The 22,256-nt window shown below is 40.5% G+C and overlaps 1 protein-coding gene across 2 annotated transcripts; it reads left to right on the top strand.

Moving 5' to 3' along the window:
• The first annotated feature begins 583 nt into the window (after positions 1-583).
• OVALY (ovalbumin-related protein Y (SERPINB14B)) lies at positions 584-11,941 on the top strand. 2 transcript variants are annotated; one of them, XM_046924365.1, is made up of 8 exons: positions 584-611; positions 7,077-7,258; positions 7,814-7,864; positions 8,220-8,348; positions 9,197-9,314; positions 9,536-9,678; positions 9,760-9,915; positions 10,802-11,938. In XM_046924365.1, exons 2-8 carry the CDS (start codon positions 7,091-7,093, stop codon positions 11,201-11,203), a joined length of 1,167 nt encoding a protein of 388 aa, XP_046780321.1. In that variant the 5' UTR covers positions 584-611; positions 7,077-7,090; the 3' UTR covers positions 11,204-11,938.
• The last annotated feature ends 10,315 nt before the right edge of the window (positions 11,942-22,256 follow it).

The following is a 22,256-nucleotide window of genomic DNA, read 5'->3' as shown; positions in this document are numbered from 1 at the left end:
CCATATCCTAACCATACTACCCCAACTTTAACAACCCTCTGCTAAATCAGATGCAGTTGATCCACTCTGCTAAATTTAAAAGCTAGTTCACTTAAACAGTAAGAAAACTAGAGGAAGATTACATTTGCAAGCTACTCTTCTACGATTAATAGACTGGAAAGTGCTTAAAGTACAAAGATATGCCTCAATGATCTGAAAAACAGCTGAGGTCAAAATGGAGAAATGGGAAAAAAAATTGAAGGCTTCTTGCTTGCAAGCAAATATAAAGCTTCCCCTTTCTCAAAAAGAAAAACAAGAGACAGGAAAGAGTGGAAATTCAGCAATACTGAACAAAAATTGCAACAAAATACTGATGGCCAAGCCCTGGCCACCACTGACCAGGCAGGGGGCAGAACATACAAAGGGCAGGATAAAAGTGTTCTCCATGAAGGGGGTGACAGGCCTGGTGGGTGGGACGATGAACAAAATAAATACACTTTTAAAACCTTCCTGTGGCTCCAGGCATTTTTGCCCCAGCCTACCAAAGGCTATTAGCATTTTTATTTTCTGGAGTATTAAGACCCTGTTTCTTTGACAGACTACTGTGCAGCAACTGACAGAAGGTTTAGTGGGTAAGTCACAGGGGATAAAATGTTCGGCGTAGACCAAAGCAAAAACATAATGTCATGATGGGTGATCAACTGGCTAACAGGTTGGGCTCAAAGGATTACAGTTACTGGGGTTACATCAGGCTGGTAGGCAGTCACTAATGAGGTTCTGCAGGGCTCAGTTTTAGGGCCAGTTCTCTTCAGTGTTTTCATCAATGACTTGGATATAGGACTTGAAGGCATACTAAGCAAGTTCATGGATGACACAAATTGGGAAGTGCCATTGACTCCCTTGCGGGTAAAGAGGCCTTACAGAGAGATTCTGACCAATCAGAGAGCTTGGCAATCATCAACTGCATAAAGTTTAACAAGAGCAGGTGTCATATTCTGCACCTGGGATGGGGCAGCCTTGGCTGTGTGTACAGACTGGAGGACAAGAGGCTGAGAGCAGTCCTGCCCAAAGGGACCTGGGGGTTCTGGCTTACAGCAAGCTGTATCTGAGCCAGCAGTGTGCCCTGGCAGCTCCAAGGGCCAACCGTACCCTGGGGTGCACCAGGCCCAGCACTGCCACTGGGTGAGAGTCCCACTGTGCTCTGTGCTATGCAGCTGCACCTCCAGCACTGCGTACAGGGTTGGCTGCCACAACGTAAGAAGAACACAAAACTACTAGAGAGCATCCAAAGAAGGGCTATGAAGATGGTGAAGGGTGTGGAGGGCAAGATGTGTGAGGATCAGCTGAGGTCCCTGGGTTTGCTCAGCCCAGAGCAGAGGAGCTGAGGGTAGGCCTCATGACGGCTGCAGCTCATCACAAGGGGAGTGGAGGGACAGTGCTGAGCTCTGCTCTCTGTGACAGCATGGGGCTGTGTCAGGTTAGGGGTCAGGTTAGGGGTTAGGAAAAGGGTGATGAGGCCCTGGAACAGGCTCCCCAGGGCAGTGGGCATGGCCCCAAGCTGCCCGAGTTCAAGGAACATTTGGAAAATGCTCTCAGATGTAGGGTTTGGATTTTGGGTGGTGCTGTGTGGAGCCAGGACTTGGACTTGATGATCCTTATGGGTCTCTTCCAACTCAGGATATTCTGTGATTCTATGACAAGATGCACTACTGTTCTATGTGTGAGATACTACTGTTCTGTGTGAGATACTAGTAGCCAAGGCCTTCACAGGGCCTTTCTGAATGTGCCTCCAGTGAATGGTCACCGGAGTAATCCCCTCTGTCAACACTGAGATACACATCTCTGTCACCATCTGTGACAGGCTAAGGCAGCAGTGCAGGCAACAATGTCAATCTCTTCAGAATGGCACAGCACTGCTGCAGAAAGGGGTCTGGTACGCTGTGAGCTTCTGTCTGAAAAACCTTGACCAAACACTGGTATTCTTTGGACTAAGGAAGCAACATAATTCCACAGAACAACTGAGTGGGAAATCACCACTGATAGCTATTGCATCAAGTTCTGCAACAGCAACTAAGAAATCACTGGCAATCACTGTGGGCAAGACAAACACTAAATGGTCAATAAGCTCCCTGCTACTAGAAAAACAGTGGAAACATAAATGAGAACAAAATCTCTAGTTGTGCAAAGGTTTTTGTGGTAGAAGGAAAGACTTTGTTCTATGAGTTGACCTGGACTTCATATTCTTTTGGAAAGGATCAGATGTCAAAGAGTCTGTTAGTTTAGGGACAGGCCCACAGTGAAATACCTGGTAAAGCAAATAGCAGCTAAGTCTTAGCTGACCTCTTTCATGGGATAAGCATTGTCAAAAAAAGGACATGTCGCAACAACACATCCTTTTGTGTTTGTGCAGCATTACACAGCTGCGCTGGACAGCGTAATCCATCAGCTATCCCAGAAAGCATTTCACATACAGGAAGGTTTGCTTAATTTTGCTAGACTTCACAACAGATCTAAACTTGATAAGTAGACTACACAAGAAGTCCAATATTCTGATGATTCTGCACTGATGACTGACCACGATCCAATTTTTCACTTACTGTGGACTGATTTTTAAATTCTGCAACTCGCTTTAGATTAACCATTCATTTGACAAAAAGAAAAAATCCAACAGCAACAGTTGGCTGGGATGTATATTAACTTTTTCTGGAGGAATCTGCTGCGCCTTCTCTATCACAAAACAAAAATATTCCTCTCAGCACTGAGTATATTTAACGCAGAGATATTTTGAAAGCCATATAATTACTAACAACATTAGTGCTCTGAATTAGCTATTATGACACAACTGTTGTATCTTTGTAGATCCTGAGTTGTAGGCTGTCTATGATGGCCCAAACATATGATTCAGGCAGATGGTACACAAATGCCCAGGGAGCTCTCCTATAGCAAGCTGTAGCATGTTGCTAGACAGTTTGATAGTAAAAGGATTTAAGACATAATCAAAAGGTAGAGGAGACACAGTACAACTTGTTGGATAATCCTTTGACTTTTGAGCTGTCAAGTATACAACCACGGACCATTGCAGTGAGTATTAAAGCCTGTTTGAACAGAAAACATGCTGATTGCCAGCCTTAAGCAAGAAAGGGAGAAGGGGCAGCAGCCACAGAAACATCTTGCGGTGTGAGGAGTGCTCTAAATTGTGTGATTAAAGATATTCACCATGAACAGACACATTCAGTCACTTGATATGTCTTTCCACCAGCACAGATACCATCTTCAGCAAAATGGAACTCACGACAGTGGTGAGTAATTTACATACTGTTGAAGCAAGAGAATAGCTCACTCCCTTTATAATAGGTTTGATGTGATGGGCTACCAATAAGAGTTAAGGCCTAATGATCTTTACTCAAAAGTATTGCTGCCGCATAGCAGTGTCTGCACCAGACTGGACTGGGCTATAGATGGTATCATGTAACATACTAGTTGTAATTAAGTGTATCAGACAGACTGAGGTCTTCATTATTAGTATTGCTCTAGCATCTTCAGCTGAACAAGACTAATGAGGACTCTATTAGGGAGAAAGGTATGGACTATTCAGAGGCTGTTCACTTTCACAGACAACTAAAAGGGTTAAGGAGTCCACCTCTTTTCTCCAGAAAACATAATTTGTTCTAGACAGTTTCAGAGGCATTTTGTATATTGACTTTGGAGTTCTGTTTTAAAATCAGAGCATACTCAGAGGTCAAAGTAGTTTGTTTGTTGCCCATTCTTTTATTTCAAAGGATTTATGAGATTGCTTTATGCTTGCTATTGTATATTATGACTGTCCTGCAGACCATGAATGTTTCACCTGATGTGGCATGAAGTTACTTGTGAACGATCTGTAAGAATGTTCTTTGAATGTGCAAAAGACACATTTTGAACCTCACATCTGGTGCTGTGACCTGTTTGAAAAGAACAACTCAAATCAACATTCAAAACTGTAGCAGTGAGTTTGAATACTTCTCTTGTAGCTTCTGACTGGAGTCTGAACATCCTAATATCTGAATTTAAAAAGCAACAGAAGTCTCTTCTCTGCTCAACCTCTTCTGCGACAGTACATCTTTCTTCAGTTCTGTATTTTTTTTTTTCTTTTAATACAGATGCTCTGAATATTGCTTTCAAAATTAATTTGGATTCATACAGTATGCTTGTTGATACTTTCCTACTGACAATCTGCACAGACCATGTTGGCACACAAGGTCCCTGAGTTAGACTGCTCCAGCAATGCTCGACTGCTCTGCAAAATGCTTTATTTTTTGCAATTCAGGCTGTAAGTGGCATCAGGCACAAGAACTAGACAATTACATACAAGTTTTCACTGTAGGTATCCCTATTAATTGCAGAGGATTTGGACTAGATGGTCTTCAAGGGTCCCTTCCAAATCAAATGATGCTTTGATTCTGTGATTTTATGAAAAGTTGCAGTAAGTACAGGGTGGGCATAACACAGCAAGGAGTCCTGAATGTACTGCATTTTTTATGTTCTCAGAATGGTGACTGCTAGAGGAATCTGGACTGTCAGTACTCACAGAGGAAAAAAAAAAAAAAAAGGAAATTAACTTAAATTCCTTAGAGACATTGTGTATAACTAAATATCACACTTTTTTTTTTTTTGCTTTGTTTTCACTATCTGTGCCACAGTATTTGCTTCTGTGCTTGAATTATACTTAGTGTTCAAGTTTCAGTGAATAGCTTTTATCATTTTTGTTTCAATCTTATCAGTATACTCCATCCTTTTCTCCAAGGTGCCATATGATATCCTTCCTTCTGGAACTTTTATTTAGAGACTTCTTTCTTTCTTTCCCTCTTCCATTCTCTCTTTCTTTAACTTTTTCCTTTCTCCTTTCTTTTTTGTTTTCTTTTTTTTCCCTTTTATCTTTCTTTCCTTCTTTTTTCCTTATTTCTTTTTCCTTCTTTCTTCCTCTTTTCCTTCAATTTCTTTTTTCCTTCCATTTCTTTCTTTTTTCCTTCCATTTCTTTTCTTCCTTCCTTCCTTCCTTCCTTCCTTTCTTTCTTTCTCTCTTTCTTTCTTCCTTTCTCTCTCTCTTTCTGTCTTTCTTTCTTTCCCTCTTTTTTTTTTAATTTTAATTTTTATTTTTTTTTTGTAAATAAAGGACTTCAACCAAGTAAAAGTGTGTTTCTGACACTGAGTTCCATCCATCATTCAGTTTGGCAAAGACAGAATAGGCAGCATGGGGTGTGTCATGACATTATACAGGATATATTTCAAGGAGTTCTGCAAGGCTGTACCACGTACAGCTGAGAAGCTGTACTCTTATCATCACAGGTGAAGCTGATAAGGTAAGCATTTCTTTTGGTTATGATTCATGTTCTAACCCATTTTTTAAAATGATCATAAGACTTACAAGAATACTGATGGAACTTTGTGGTTTGTCATCAAGAACAGTCAAGAAACAAATGATTAAAGGATGACTTCTTTAAAAATCTATTCTTACCTTCACATTTCTGTTCTGCATTACTGTACTGTTTCACAGCCTGCCACATATGAAGTCAAAGTGTTAGTACAAAGTAAAGCTATGTTTACTAATTCTGTAACACTGAGAAGCTGGCACTGTACTGAGACACCCTTTCTTCCTTTTTCATTGATGTCCTTTGTTTCTGATTTAGAAATTAAATGCAGCACTGAATTTGTTTAAATTCAAGACTTAAGCTGAGTTGCATGGTCTACCTAACATACTTTCTGAATGAAGTTACTGAATGCAGCATGGTCAGGTATCAACAACATACTGCAAATTAATTTCTGTGTATTCTAAAACAAGCAAACGAACAAACAAAAAACACACACACACATGCACAAAGCATTTGCTTCAACAGTATGTTTTTTCAACAAGATCATACATGGAGCTTAAAGCTTAAAATATAATACTCTGTGGGAGTAGTAAATAATCCAGAAGTTTGCCCTCTATCACCTGCACATGTGATTCAATTAAGAGAGAGATGGAACACATGAATGTGTTGATTCCACACAATGAAACATTTGGCAGAATATCTTGGATTTCCCCTGTACTTGGGAAATTCCACCCTAGGAAGATTCTCTCTGCTTGTGACAAAATGGGAAGATATAAGGACCTTAATACTGCACTTTACAGCACTGTTGTCTATTCTATGTTGTCTTCTTTACTAAAGAGTTTTTTTTTTCCTTTACTGTTAGATAAAATGATATGTGTTGAAACTACAGGGAAAATTTCATTAGAATGTCAGAAAAAAAAGACAGAAAAAATGTTTAAATACTGATGATGTGAAGTATCTGCAAATGAAACAAGCCTAAATAATCACTGCCTTATTAAAAGGTGGATTTTATGAAAAAGGTGCCAATAAAATTAAAGAACAATTTTGGAAAAGTGAGGTATAATTAAGTCAACCAAGAATGGAACATGTAATATTTAACAGACATTTGTCATAAAGCAGATGAGTTTGGTAAATCATTATCTCTTTCTATCACTGTGCTTCCATTTCCCTAATCTATTTTTAAGAAGGTAATGATGAGGTTTGAGACCTCTGATAAAGTGGTTGGTATAAGAATCCAGCTTCCATTTACATGAAGGTGGAGTAAATCCAGAAAAAAACTTGCGGTGTTTTTCCAGACCTACCCACTTTATATTTCAGTAAGTGTAGTTTGGATCACAGAGGGCTGATCTGTTAACTGGTCTTAAAAGTGATGTTAAAAACTATAGTGAAAAACCTGGTCTGGAGTCTCAGGTGAATGAAGACTGAGAACAAACCCATGTGTGTTTTCTTTTCTGCACAAGATGGGAAACGATTGTCAGTGAGCTTCTTTCAAGGCAAGTCTTTGCAATATTTTCAACACAGTACACATGTACAGAGGATAACTCAAGTTTCAAATAAAACAGTTACCAGCCTACACATAACTGGTACCTATACAAGATTTTGATTGCTCACAAATCCAAGCACACACCTGCCTTTTAAATCCACACTACTGAATTCTACTTACTGAAAATAAGCTGTGCACTGTGTACAAAGGTTCAAGTGCACTGACTTCCTTGGAATACAACTAATACATTTTAATCTTTTCTTTAGACAACGATTTCAGAATGGATTCCATCAGTGTAACAAATGCAAAATTTTGTTTTGATGTTTTCAACGAGATGAAAGTCCATCATGTCAATGAGAACATCTTGTATTGCCCTCTGAGCATCCTTACAGCCCTGGCCATGGTCTATCTGGGGGCAAGAGGTAACACTGAATCTCAGATGAAGAAGGTAAGTTGCTTACATTGGTGTAAAGTGGACAGTGGACTCTACTTCTGCTTGTCATTCCTTCTAAGTAATAACATATTATCTACTCATGAGGCTCTCACATATTTTAATTCACCAGATGGATCATGAATCAGGGAATTGTATTATTTTTTTCTAAATTCTGACATCTTCCACATAATGTGATCATTTTTTTTCCATATTTTAAATTTTTGTATTAAAAAGACAAAACCCTGGAGGAAAGGAAGAGGGAGAACATTATTCGCAGTGCATAATACACAACTAAGTTAACATCCAGATGCTCACTGAAAAAAATATTATCTAAGCAAATAGTGCTATTTCCAATTTCTCAGAAGGTGACATGAAGTATGAACCAGCTGCAAGCTTACTTGCAGCCTTTTAGTTCATCTAATCTAGCATTTGTTGTGGGTTTTTTTTTTTTTTTTTTTGTTTCTGTTTTTGAGCCAACAGCTCTACCCTGAACATCACGTGTAAATTTTAAATGCATACCATTTTTGGTCACGCTTGTGTTTTTTTTCTCACTGGCATTTTCTCTTGCAGGTTCTTCATTTTGATAGCATTACAGGAGCTGGAAGCACCACTGACTCTCAGGTAAAGATGTAACTTCTCTCCTTTTGTTCCTATTTTCTCCTCAGGACAAAACTAGAACTACTCTGCCTCTGCTCCAAGCAGTTTCAGACTGTCAAAAGTGGTGGCAATGCTCTCAAACCAAACAGATCTGTGGAGGGAGGAAAAGAGTGTGTAACTCACTCTTGTTTAAAGCCAGGGAAACTGACTTGGAGATAGGTTTATTTGTCTGTTTAATGCACCATCATCAGACTAGGTCTGTGGGTGAATTCCACCATGGCCTGACTGTTAGTGATGGGGACAGTCCTTTGGGGTCTGATTTTCTAGATAAGGAGAAACTAACGTGACATATCATCTTGTTTTCCTGTCATCACCTCAGTGTGGCTCTTCTGAATACGTCCACAATTTGTTCAAGGAGTTACTCTCAGAAATCACCAGGCCAAATGCTACATACTCACTCGAGATTGCTGACAAACTCTATGTTGACAAAACATTCTCAGTTCTTCCGGTGAGTTGAAGTGTGACTTAACCTCAGTGAGATTGCCCACTGGGCTCACCTGGGACTCGGCTCTACTGTGAGCCACAATGGGAACTGGTTTGAGCCACAGGATGAGTCCAAACCTTTCTGTGGCTTTTAGGAGGAGGCTAGGCTCACACAAGGTATAAGGGCTCTGGAGATATTCAAGACCTATTTGGACACTTTCCTGTGCAATCTATAATGAACCCCTGCAGGGGGTTCAAATTGATGATCTCCAGAGATCCCTTCCAGCCCCTGCGATTTTGTGACTCTGTAATATATGCCCATGCAGCAACTGCTACAGGGAGCAATCAAAATTGCTGCTCATTCACTAAAAAATGTCTCTTAATGAAAAAGGTGATTTGTAAGGGAGGAAAATGATTTGAAAGCGTGACGACTGAAATTGACAAAAATATTTTGTTCATCTTTTCTAAAACTAGACATAAAATAACTCACTTAAAGAAAGTTTTGGTTTTGAAATAAAAAAACAGGAATGTAAGAATACACAGTTCAAAAGAAAAGGTAGGCACGAAGATGAGGAAATGAGTATTGTCTGTCCTTAATAATGTTTGCAGAACAGAAGGTTTTATGGTAAAATGAAGAAAATATTTCAAAATTTTAACTTAGAATCCAATCTGAAGACAAAAGTGACAAATCTAAATATGTGAAGTAGCCTTGTCCAGCTTTAAGATTCAGTTACAGCAAGAGAGCTGTTTGACTTGTTCAAGTGTAGGGATAGAAGTTTCTTTTAACCATCACTTTCCATTTCATTAATTTTGCATTTCATATTCTTCTATTTTAAAGTTCTCAACAGTCAAACACAATTCTTCTGCTTATAGGAATACTTAAGTTGTGCAAGGAAGTTCTATACAGGAGGAGTGGAAGAAGTTAACTTCAAAACAGCTGCAGAAGAAGCAAGGCAGCTCATAAACTCCTGGGTGGAAAAAGAGACAAATGGTAAGAAGTAAAAAAATAGCTGATATTTTCTCCTACCTACTGTAATCTACGCTCTTGTCTTCTTCTCCTCAAAATGTGAAGAAAGGCATATCAAGGAACAGCACTTGATTATTGCTATGAAAGCAAACTCCCATAAAACTCACCATGCCCTTCATTGCAGGCATTCATGCAAACCAGACAGGCTGTGTCTTAACACTCACTGCTTTGCTTCCTTTTCACAGGACAGATCAAAGATTTGCTTGTATCAAGCTCCATTGATTTTGGTACAACAATGGTCTTTATTAACACCATTTACTTCAAAGGGATATGGAAAATTGCATTTAATACAGAAGACACTCGGGAAATGCCCTTCAGCATGACAAAGGTAGGGACATGGGCACTACTACTGGAAAAATTCAAGATAAAGTGATCCCTACTCACATTGTCTCATGCTTCTGTTTTGCAGGAAGAAAGCAAACCTGTGCAAATGATGTGTATGAACAATAGCTTTAATGTGGCCACACTGCCTGCAGAGAAAATGAAGATCCTGGAGCTCCCATATGCCAGCGGAGATCTGAGCATGTTGGTGCTGTTGCCTGATGAGGTTTCTGGCCTGGAGCGGGTACGGCCCTGGCAGGGGAAGCCAACTAGTTCGGAGTTCAGTGGGAACTTCTGACTGCTTTCAGACCTTTGGCTGTCCTCTCACCCCCTGGCTGTGCTGTGCTGGCCAGGCAGGGGAGCACAACAGTGGCCCAGGTGCTTCTAGGTGCTCAGGAAGAGGTTGGCCTCTAAGGAGAGCCCTAGCCTCAATGTTATTAAACAAAGAGTGTAGCTAACAAAACAAAGGTAAAGGAGCCTAGGGCTGCTGTAGTCCTGCAGGAGGGGATGTTGGTATATGCAAGTTATCTCCATCAAGTACTAGAGACAGATATGCTAGCAGGATTTCTTTTTTTACTTTGAAGAAATTTCAATTCCCAGAGATCAAGTAGAGTTCAAACACTGTTACCAAGTCATAGGGACCAATTCTGTTGATGACCATTAATAGATTTTTTTCACGAGTCACCCCTCCAAATAATTAAATTTAAAATTGTTTTTTTTTTTTTTTGTAAATCTGAGGGATATTTTAAATGATCTTTTCTCATTGAATGTAGAAAAAAATAGGAAAAATATAACAAGAAAACAAACAGCATTTCTGAGAGGTTAGCTGCAAACATCTGCAAATGAGCAAAAATTTGATTTGACATAATCAAAACCTGATTTTTCAGAAAAGCATTTGATCTGTTGGAAAAATTTTCAGATGACAAAGTTTTGGAGAGCTTCATCAAGACAGATGATATGTAGGCTATAGTCAGGAAGAAGCACAAGGGATAAACAAATAGATTAAGCTTAAGCGTCACTTCTGTTTTGCACACAAATAAATGAAATAAATAGCAACAAGTGGTATTAATACAGTTGGTATGGCCACCATACTCCTGCTTTATGCATTTCATTATCTCTTCTCTTTGCAGATTGAGAAGACAATTAACTTTGACAAACTCAGAGAGTGGACTAGTACCAATGCAATGGCAAAGAAGAGCATGAAAGTGTACCTGCCCCGCATGAAGATTGAGGAAAAATATAACCTCACATCTATATTAATGGCCTTGGGAATGACAGACCTGTTCAGCCGTTCAGCCAATCTGACTGGCATCTCTTCAGTAGATAACCTGATGATATCTGATGCTGTCCATGGGGTGTTCATGGAAGTCAATGAAGAGGGCACTGAGGCGACAGGTTCAACAGGGGCAATTGGAAACATCAAGCATTCCCTTGAGTTAGAAGAGTTTAGGGCTGACCATCCATTCCTCTTCTTCATCAGATACAACCCAACCAATGCTATTCTATTCTTTGGTAGATATTGGTCGCCCTAAAGAGAGAAAGAGCTGGAAATAATGCTTACCTTCCCCTCAGAAATCAAACCTCTTTACTGTAGTATTGTAGCATAATCTCAATGCAATATTTTATCCAAGTGGAAAGCCTTCAATATCTAGGGAGACATTCTTGAAGAAGCATGTGAAATTTCAGATCTTTATATGCAGGAATTTATTCTCAGCTTAGATTCAGGATTCATATCCAAGGTGTACATATTCCCAATGTGCTTGAATAACTTGGGAAACAGGGCCAGTGCTTTGTTTTTTTGGGTTTTTTTTTTTTTTGTTTTTTTTTTTTGTTTTGGTTTGGTTTGGTTTTTTCTGGTTGGTTGGTTTTTTTTTGTATGTGTGTGTGTGAGATTCTGCCATTGTTACTGAGAATCTGGTTTCTCTATAGGAGTTCTCTGAAATAAACACAGCTTTCAGGAAAATCCTGGTCCTTTCCATTGAATTAGCTGGGCAGTCATCCTAGAACTGATGCCTGGACAACTTGCAGATGAAATTTTTAACTTCAGCAGACCATTTGTCTTCCAGTAATCCATTTGGACTTATTTGTGCTGTGTAACGTTTTTTCTGAGGGAGCATACAGAAAGTCTACCATTTCTTCTTAAATCATCTCCAAACAAAACATCTTCCTGATTGATATTATTTCCCATTTTCATCCCAGTGACATGTCACTGATTTTGTGAATGTTAATTAATGGTCTTTCTATTTATTCTAATAAAAGCTTCGCAAACAAAACATGTCATTACCTATTCTGGGTTACTGTACTACACAACCTGAAAAATATGATATAGTGGGTAATAATTATTGACAGAGGTGACTAAGCTGGTATGTGGATCCTATTTTCAAAACCAGAATGTACCCATATATGAGGTCACTAAATATTTTAAGATTAAAAAAAAAAAAACAACTGGGTTTAATCAAGGTAAACCGTATAGCTCCTACTCTTCAATTGAGCTTCTCCCAATACAGCATACCAAATAACAAAATTTTTTGAATTTACTGAATTTCCAGAGAACTTTTACAGAAATCCTCTAAGGGTCCTCAGTAAATACATCAAGGTGATGTGTACAAGATAGAACTTTAAAAATATGAGAGAGGTATTAAAAGGTAGACTGCTTCAGCTTTCTCATGCTGACAAGAATCACATGAAGAAATCTTTCTATTGCCTCATGTGATATTCCTCTCGAGATGTTGTATGCTATTTCACGGTCTTTAGAGGAAAGGGTCTTTAGGTTATATTTTATCCAATTATAATGGTTACTAGTGTTAATGACAGTTTTCTGCTAGGATACACATGCAGAATTGCAAATTACAGTATTGGTACTGAAAATGTAGCGATACTTCAGTAATTCGGAGCTGCCTCAAACACGTGCCATGTCAGCATTAACTATAACTTGAAATGATGACATTAGCAGCAGTGAAACACGTTTCATACCCACTAAAAATGGGAGAAATGCGATTACTGGTCTTCCCAAGAGGGTCAGAAGGATTAGGTACAGTTTGCACAAGGATTCAAGTAAAAAAAAGTATTTCAAGAGCTATGAAATTTCAAGTTTTACTGTGTACATCATGTTATTTCCCTCTTACAGCTGAAATCAGTCAATACAGTTTTGCTACAACTAAAACCAACCAACCAAACAAACGGCAAAGATAAAAAGGCAGGACTGGTAAAATATTGTCCTGAGCAGCAGAGTGTGTAAGGTTACTAAGCAGTTATAATACTGTGTTGGAACTGAAATATGCAGCTATGTCACTCTGCATTTTCTAGGTACAATAACAGTAAAAGTACCCACATTTACTATGGAGGTATTTAATATATAGCATAAACTAAAAAAACAGCTATTCAATTGTTTGATCTTTTTAAAGCAAAAGATGAAGAAAATCAAGGCAGAAATGATAAATGAATTTCAAAAACTATACAAAAGAGGGTATTCAAGGCACAGAGTCCACCTAATGTCTTAACTGTGAAATGGAAGCATTTGACTTGTTTTAAAAAGGCCATTAGGTGTCACTAAGGGTAAAAAGTTACGTTTATCAGCTTTCAGAAAGAGGATGGCATTCCAAAGGTGCCTCTGAGCTCTGAAGCCCAGCAAGGGATAAGAGAAATGAATCCCAAGTCCAGCTATTGTCCAAAAGTCCTTTTTGTTCCCTGATACCATGACTGAAGTTGTCATGACAAGACATTGCCTTCTGTCTGTTCACTACACCTCATGTTCTCTCAGTGCTGTGTTCTTAGAGAGGCAGTACTGCTAGTGATCCGCGGAATGAAAACAGCCAGGTGTAATCACACTCTTTTGAATGCCTCATGAGAAGTGCTCTCTGGACTAAGTGTAACTTTCCTTCTCACATCATTTGGAGAAGGGACCATCACAGAATCATTCAGAGACCACCTGCATCTATTCTGCACTTCTCTGCACATTTGCCTATCGTCTTCTAAGCAAACCGAATCTATGGCTGAAATTACAAGACTCTGCATGTGGTGTCACAGTCACCAGAGGAAGAGGACTCAAGAGAATATCCTGGTCCAGAGCTACTCTGGGATCTCAAAAGTCACTTGGGAAAGCACAGCATGTTGAACTAGACTTTGGTGTATTTTTCCAATCTTTATCAGTCTACAAAATATCAACTGGACATGGAGCAGTGGTTCACTTTGGTGTTTCCTGTGGCTCATGATCTAAGATTCTTCAGTCTGGAAAATAAACTGCAGAGATTACTGTTGAGGAGCAGCAAGTGTCAGTCTGCTCAGCAAGGGAAGGAGACTGAGGGCAAGGGAAGGAGACCGTGACAGTAAGGCTAGAAGGGCCCGATAAGGGATCAAGTGCTAAATTTTCCAATATTATAGCCATAGTTTAGTGATTTCCAGAGAAATATGTAGTGATGTGGTAGGCCAAAGATCAAACCAGAAGGTTAAGCCCATGTATATGGCCCCAGAATGGCAACAGGTGATGATCCCTGTGGCACATTCTCTATCTTGAAGTAAAACAGCATGGATCCATATAAATACATTCTTGCTCAACAGCAGAAATAACAAACAGTATTGCTTACTTCTACGAATATCCTAACAAAACATGTAGATCACAATGCCACTGAACCTTTGTATGGATGGAATCTGTGCAATCTGCCATGACTAAAGCTCTGTCCAAAACTGCACAACTTAGGGTGCCCAGCTTCTGAAGGGATGTGAAATTATCTGTGCTATCTCCTTTTCCCTTCTTGTGTTAGCTCCAGTAAACTCTATTTTAAGAAATACCTTACAGTTTCTGATTGTCTTCTTTACTGGTATCCAAAGGGACTCCTATGCATTACAGGGTCCTCCAGCACAGTGAGGTTCTTGGCCTGGTGCAGGCATGCAAAGTAGCTTAGGCACGGGTCACAATCAAGATACTCAGTTTAATGCTTCTCCCAAGTGATGGGATGCTAAAATCTTACATGATTTTAGAAGGAAAGTGGACCAAGCTGTGGAAGAGATATCCACTGACAAATAAGAAAGATATAGAAAATAAAATTAGCTATAGAAGACATGGAACAGGAAATAATGTTAGAACTCTGAGGGCAAGAGTAAGCCTTAACAGTAATGACAAGCCTCACTGGAGGAGCTCTTCCACATACGTTGTTCTCATGGGCCCAGGAGTCTGTACTGGAAATTGGCACACAGTTTGGGTACCGGGGGTGATCTTTGTGAGATGAAGCCCTGAACTACCCTGGGTCAGCTGCAGGTGTCTCTGTAATGGATGAAAAACTCACTGTGCACCAGATTTTCAGCTAATAAGAAAAGCACATGGCACCTCTGCTCAAACAGAATCATAGAATTGCTCAGGTTGGAAAAGACCTTAAAGGTCATCGAGTCCAACTGCAACCTAACCAACTACCCTAACTCTAACAACCCTCCTCTAAATCATGTCCCTGAGCATCACATCCAAACAGTTTTTAAACACATCCAGGGATGGTGAATCAATCACATCCGTGGGGAGCCCATTCCAGTGCTTAACAACCCTTTCTGTAAAGAAGTTTTTCCTGATATCCAACATAAACTTACCCTGGCACAACTTAAGGCCAAATTTAATTAGAAAATGTAGCAGCACTGCAATGTAGCAAATGTAATTAAGAAAAGGTGGTAGCTGCTAGGGACAGAGGACATGCAAATAGACCCAAAAGATAAAGACTAGAAACAGAAAAAGGGGACATGTGAGAGGTATGTTTGGAGAAACATAACAGAGGAGATATTTGAAAGGAGATCTTGGGAGCACAGGCAAAGACACAATCCTGGGAGGAGGTGCTCCATGCTAGAGGATGTACCTCTAAGGCACCGCAGCCATGGGCAACCAACACAGGTCAGCGTCATCCTGGTGAGACTGTATCCCACAAGCAGCTAACACTGGAGTAGGGACAGCCCCGAAGAACTGCAGCCCAGGCAGCACACTAGAGCAGAGAAATCTAGTTAGCAGCAACCACTGGCAGACAGAAATGATTATATAGATTACATACTGACCCTAGCCTCTTACACTGCCTACTGCATCACTGAAAGGACTGGGAAGAAGAGAGTGCAATAACGAAGCTGAAACTAGGAGGAAGGCAAGGAGAACTGAAGCTGACTAGGGAAAAGGGGGATTAAAGGTTTAAGTGTCTATTCCATAGTTTGCTGGTTTGTTTTTTGTCAATTCCTGAATCAGTAATTTTTATGTTAATTAGCAAAAAATTACAAACACTCCCCAAGTCAGGACTGTTACCTACAACAGAAGCTCAGATCAGCTGAGCCTTAGTCTTTTGGTCCCTCCCTAGGGAATGCTGTATGTGTCTCTCTCTCCAGGCCTGCTCAAAATTGACCTCAGACCCAAACTTTTGCTGAATCTCCAGTACCACCTCTTTTGCTCCTAACTAGATAACAAAGCCCTGAGCGCTTTGCTTTTAGCAAAGCCTTTAAGTGCCATTACCAACTGCACCTGGAGCCTTTACCTACCCCTATGGACCCAGGCTCTATATTTAAGCTCTGCCCTGAACCTTCACTTCTTTCCTGTCCTAAGTTAGATGTACTAGTATGGTGTGTACTATGTCTCCAGTTCAAACACAGCTGTGCCCATACCTGGCCAAGGACTCCTAGTATGACCTGGGCTGTGCCTTGCTGCTAAGGACCTGCTGGGTGATTGCTAGACCTGATCCTAATCCTGAATTAAGAAATGATTTCTTGGCTTGACTGGATGTGCCCTGTGGTATGATACTGCCTTATGATTTGGACTCTTGTTTGCAGCTGTGCAAATCCCTAAGGAGCCCAGTCTCTGGCCACCTGGAATCTTGTCACTACCAAACTTCCTGAGGGACTGGTCTTGCTCTGGGTTCTGATCTCTGGACAGTACTCACCCTTTACTCAGCCCAGGCTCCCAGTTAAGCCCCTTTCCACCCTGCCAGGCTCTCCGCTCCATCCCTAGCAGGGGCTCTCATGACAGTGTGACCCCCCCTTACTCAGTTCAGGGCCACTTGTGCCACGTTCCTTTCCTGTCTTCTGTCCCTGCCTTGGCTCTAAAGCAGTGTGCTACCATCCACAACCACTGCATCTCTCTAAAGTAAGCCTCTCCTGAGCCCAAGTCTCTGTAACGAGGAAGGATGCACTTTGCTCAGAAGGATGCGAGGCTGCTTCTGAGCTCTGAGGGCACTGACCTCCCATGAGGTACACCCCATACCCAGGACCACAATTCAGCCTGCTGGAACCATCAACTCCTGCTGGAGTAAGGCCATAGCAAGACCAGCATCCACCTCCCTGCAGCCCTGCCCTGCCCAGATATTGGGCCTGCTGATCTCAGGATGCAGACTTGCTTCTCAGCTTGACCTAAGCATTGCCCTGTCTTTATGGACCCACCTGGTTAGCAAGTTCAGTGCAGAAGGAGGCTGTTGGCATCTAGCTAATTTTCCACCCACATTACTGTCTGCTGACTCATTCTACGTCTCTCCCATCTTGTTACAATAATAATTTGGGAGATCATATTGAAGGTCTTAATAAAGTCAAGGCATGTGATATCCTCTGCTTTGCCTCTGTTTCTAGAATAAGCCACTTCATCATAGAAGACGAAAGTGCTGATCAGCAGAGATCTGTGCTTGATAAATCCATGCTGGCTTTTCCTATCACCTTATATTCCTTCATATGCCTTGAGACACCCAAGGAGGCCTTGGGTCAGAGCCGTCTGTAGCAGTCCTAACTGGTATACAATTAGTTGTACAACAGGTAGTGATCCGCATAATAGTTGGCATGAGAAAGTGGGCCTGTGCTGTGTCAAGCATAGAGTTTGGGTTCCAGTCCTGTTCTGCATGGCACATACGCCTGAGCAGCTGGGTAATCTCTGCATTCCAATTGGAAGGCAGGGGCCTGTAGGCAGTTCCCACTTGGCATGGGTGATTGTACCACCTGTGTCCTCATCTGTGAAGCATCATGTTTTCATTCAAATATCCTTTTGTTTGACAGCAGAAATGAACAGAATTGTTTTTTTTTTCCTAAGAAAATTCTGCAAGAGCTCTGAAGAACAAAGTGTCAGTGAACTTCTAGCTCCATGGATGGGACTTGCATCACATGTCATGCCTTGATTGGAGGTCTATCCGATACTGAACAACTTGTGGTTCCCTGAGGGAATGTAAGATTACTGATACTACTCTCTCTTTATGTTAGCTACAATAAATGGTAGGTTAAGCAATAGATACAGAGTTTGAGTGCCTTTCTTACAAGCATCATAGTGAACAAATCCACTGGTGATCTACCTTTTCAATAACTACAGAGAATTGTAATCTCTTGGATTCTCCTCCTTCCCCTTTCTGAAAATGTGTTCTTTTTTTCCAAATCAGAAACCTTCCTCAACCACCCTGACTATTCTTTGGACATTGTTTTGTTCTTGCTCCTAAATAGGCTTTATAATTTTTCTAAGTGAAAGGCTTTGCATGCAGGTGAGGCTACAACTCATTCAGTAACAATGAGGAAGACTGTCAGATTTTGGGGAAAATTCTCCCACCCAACCTTTTGCTAGCCAGTAAGATGTAATCACTGAATGTCATGCCACAAAGACCATACCAACATCAGACCAAATATCTACAGGAAGCTTTAAGGAATCATTGACTGTACAATGAAGGGTAAATCAAATTAAAATGAATGTGAGGTCTGATACGAGATATCCTCATGAGAATCAAGAGCAAAGACAAATAGTTTTTCACAGTCTTGTCACAATCTGTCAAAGACCAAGGCAGCACAGCAGGCAACAATGTTGGTCTCTTCAGAATGGCACAGCACCGCTGCAGAAAGATGCCAGGTGGACTATGAACTCACATCCAAAGGAGCTTGACCTGATACCTGATTTTCTTCAAACGGGAAACAACACAATCCCACAAAACAGCTCAGAGAGAAACCATCACTGATGGCTACAGCACCAAGGTATGCAATGGCAATCCATTCGACATTCATCTGTGACCTGAGCAAAATGATTTATCTCTCCATGAATGGTTGCTTCTTTCCCTCATGAAAAGGCAATTTCCACACTCACAATATGCAACAAAGACAAACAGAGAACAATTAATGTGCTCCTTCCTAATGTCAAAATTGTAGTGGCAAAGAGGAGAACAAAATCTCAAGTTCTGAGTAGGTTTTAGTGATTGGATAAGAGGCTTTGACCTGTGAGCTCACCTGGACTTCATATCCTTTTGGATAAAAAGTGCTTTTATAACTTTCAGGTCTCCGAGTCTTTATTCATGAGACTGTTGGTTTAGGGACAGACCCACAATGAAATGCCTGGCATAGGAAAGGGCAGCAGAGCCTTAGCTGACCTTTTCTTGGGACAAGCATTGTCAAACAATGTGTGACAAAACTATTTGTACTGCTTTGCACAGCTGTGCTGGGCAGGGCAATCCATTGCCACCTATCCCAGGTAACCTTCCAACTGCAAGAAGATTGTTGCTTACTCTCTCTAGACCCCCAAGTCAAACCAACTATGCAGGTATGCTGACAACACTATGATGACAGCCTGTTCTGATCAAGATCTCATTTGTTCATGGACAATTTTTGTTGCTTGCAGCTGGTCTTCCATTGGGAAAGAGTGTAGTATATCCTTCTCATCTGACAGAAAAGCAGAAATTCTCATGCTCCACACTTAATCTACATTGTTTTAAACCACTGGCTACTTCTTGGAGAGGAAAAATAGCTTTTATAAGACTCACAAAACAAAGCTCTGCAAGTCAAATGCATACAAAACTGTTCTGTAGGTCTGGAATCAGGACACTATGTGGAAGTCAAATAGAGAAGCTTTAAAAAAACCTTTGGGATCATTCTCATATTTGCAGCACGATACTATGACAGTGATAACTGACATAACTGCATCAATTTCCTTGATATTTTATTTGTCTTAAAGTACAAGACATAGAGATGGACGTAAAGATGGACATATGGCTCAGGTCTGGACAGGTCTGTGGTCCATGTATGATAAAAGAGATGAAGGGAAGGAGAATTGAGACTGTCTAAGAAGGGCTTCAGGGACGTTCTGAAGGCAGATTTGACTGAATCAGATGTACTGTCCAAGTCTCATATGTAGCAATGGAAGACTGATATTGGAGAAATATAAAGAAATGGCTGTGAACTCAAAGTGACCCTGAACAGAAAAGGGATATGGAGTTAAAATAATGGCACAGAACTGAGGTTTATGTGATATACCATGGGCTGCAGAGGGGCAGAGTGCTCCACCATGGGCCTCTCTTGGGCTGCAGGGAACTTCTGTTCTACACCTGGAACACCTCCTGCCCTCCTCCGCACTGACCTCAGTGTCATCAGGGCTGTTTCTCTCACATTTTCTCACTCACCTCTCCCAACTACCATTGTACAGCAGTTGTTCTTACATCTTGCTCCTCCTAAGGTGCATCTAGCATCGATCACTGGCTCAGCTCTGGCCAGTGGCAGCTCCCTTTTGAGGACACGGGACAGCTGCTGGGCTCTGTTCACAGAGGCCACTCTGGCAGACCTCCACTACCACAACTTGTAGTGTAAATCCACTACAACTTTCTGAGCTACAGAAATGAAATGGAGACCCTCTCTGCTATGGGATACAAAAGAGGAAACGTGGCGTTTAGCTCTGGCTCACTGGTACACCCAACCACAGGGTGAGAAGCAGCCTGTTGTTATTCACTACTCTTAGGACAGATTATGGTGAATTGTTAATAAAAGCATTTCTTCATAACATCCAAAGGAGGAAATACACTAAATTATATTTTTTATTAATTAATTACACATGCTTAATTATATATGGCATGGTTGCTTTGGAAGAACCTTGTCCTTACTGACCAGATCTGCTGTTTGCTGAGACAAAATGGCTGACAATTTTGGCCATGGTGGATACCTTCCCCCTTTTCTGTAGCATTAGGACAGAAGTTATTCTGGAGCCTGTCTGACAAGTCAGACTTGATAACTTTAAGTATTTGGAAGTGTGCTTTTCATGCTGGATGTCATCTCCAGAACCTCCCTGTCTGGTAAGCAGTTCCCTGCCTTAGTAAGAGCCGAAACGGTCTCTCTTTTCCTTGTTATCTCACCAGGATATTACAATGTGACAGGACTATCTGAACTACGCCAACCTGCAAATTCCAAATATATATATATATAAGATATCTATACACAAATTATTAGTGTTTGATTGACACCAGATGACAGAGAAGTGCATCTGAGAAAACCTATTCCCAATCTCCTTTCTCTTTCTGCAGACTGACATGCATTTCATAGGTAGAGATAACATTTACTGGGAAGCACATCTATCATCATAAAAAGCAGGCAAGATTTTCAGACTTTCTTAGTGGCTGAAATAGAAGCAAAAGACGTGATTAAAAACAAAATGAAACAAAAAAAATCAGTTGATACCTGTGGTGTAGACATCCAGCAAAAAAATATTATTTGCACTACCATCTTGTCTTAAGTCCTCAGACTTGGCAAGGAGAATGTAGATTTCTACAGTATATATGTTTTCACAAAAGGAAGGAGAGAAACAAAAGAAAATGGCACTGACTAAACTTCAGCTAGTGGTATAGGAAAGTAATTCTGCTTAACAGAGATTGCAGTGATCTCTATGTATGTCCTGAAGAATTATGTTGTACTTTTTTCCCCCATTTTTAAATCAAACAGTGCTTTACAGAGGTCAGAATGGTTTCTTTACTGTTTGTCAATTCTATTATTTCAATACAGAACAATAGCTTCTATAACTGAAATATATTTGCTATTGTATATTATGATTGTCCCTCGAACCATGAACACTCCTCCAGCTGAATTTCACAATTCCTCTGTCATCTGCCAGGCCATTAAGTTATTCATGGAAGATCTTTGAGGAACACTGCAAGTTCATATCATAAACACATTTGAAATTGAGTATTGTTTTGCATTGTATGGAGCTATGTTTTGCTGTATCCTCAGAAAAAAAGTTTGTTATAAAGCATTCACACCCACAAAAAGATAGATTTAAATATTCCAGCTATAGGAAAGAAAGTGCGTCTGCTCTTCACTCTAGTCTCAGTTGGCTCCTTCACATGCATGCTTCTTTATTTCTCCTATTTTGTCAAGAAAATAATAGGTCACGTCTTGTTCTCACTTATGTCCTGCCTAGCATGGCTCAGATGCACGTTGTACATACAAGAAGGATCAAATGAAACAGACTTCTGGTCTGTTACTACAACCATAGTAATAAGCACACTAACTAATAATTGCTAATTATGTTTTCCATCTCTAAGGTTCCCACATTTTTCTGTTTTCTTAAAGATCCCATTATCTGGTTGTAACTGAAGCTCAATGGAACATGAGCAATATTTCCCAGTCTTCTCTCCCATCCAACAGTCCTGATGGATTAGCAGAACAGGCAGAAAACACATTGTTACCCAGAATTAAAAACTAATATTTGCTCTCCATTCAATCCAAAATGGACCTATTGAAACTAAAATCTAACCCAATCCCATTAAATGATTTCTATGGCGTCAAAGGTCAAACTTCTGAAGGGAACCTGTGGGTGGGTCACAATTCAGGCTATATATTCCCCAGGGCTCAGCCAGTGTCTGT

This window comes from Gallus gallus, chromosome 2, assembly GCF_016699485.2.
Source record: "Gallus gallus isolate bGalGal1 chromosome 2, bGalGal1.mat.broiler.GRCg7b, whole genome shotgun sequence".
In the NCBI taxonomy this organism is placed as follows: Eukaryota; Metazoa; Chordata; class Aves; order Galliformes; family Phasianidae; genus Gallus; species Gallus gallus.
The sequence above is the reverse complement of the archived record's forward strand: the minus strand, read 5'-3'. Positions and strand labels throughout refer to the sequence as shown.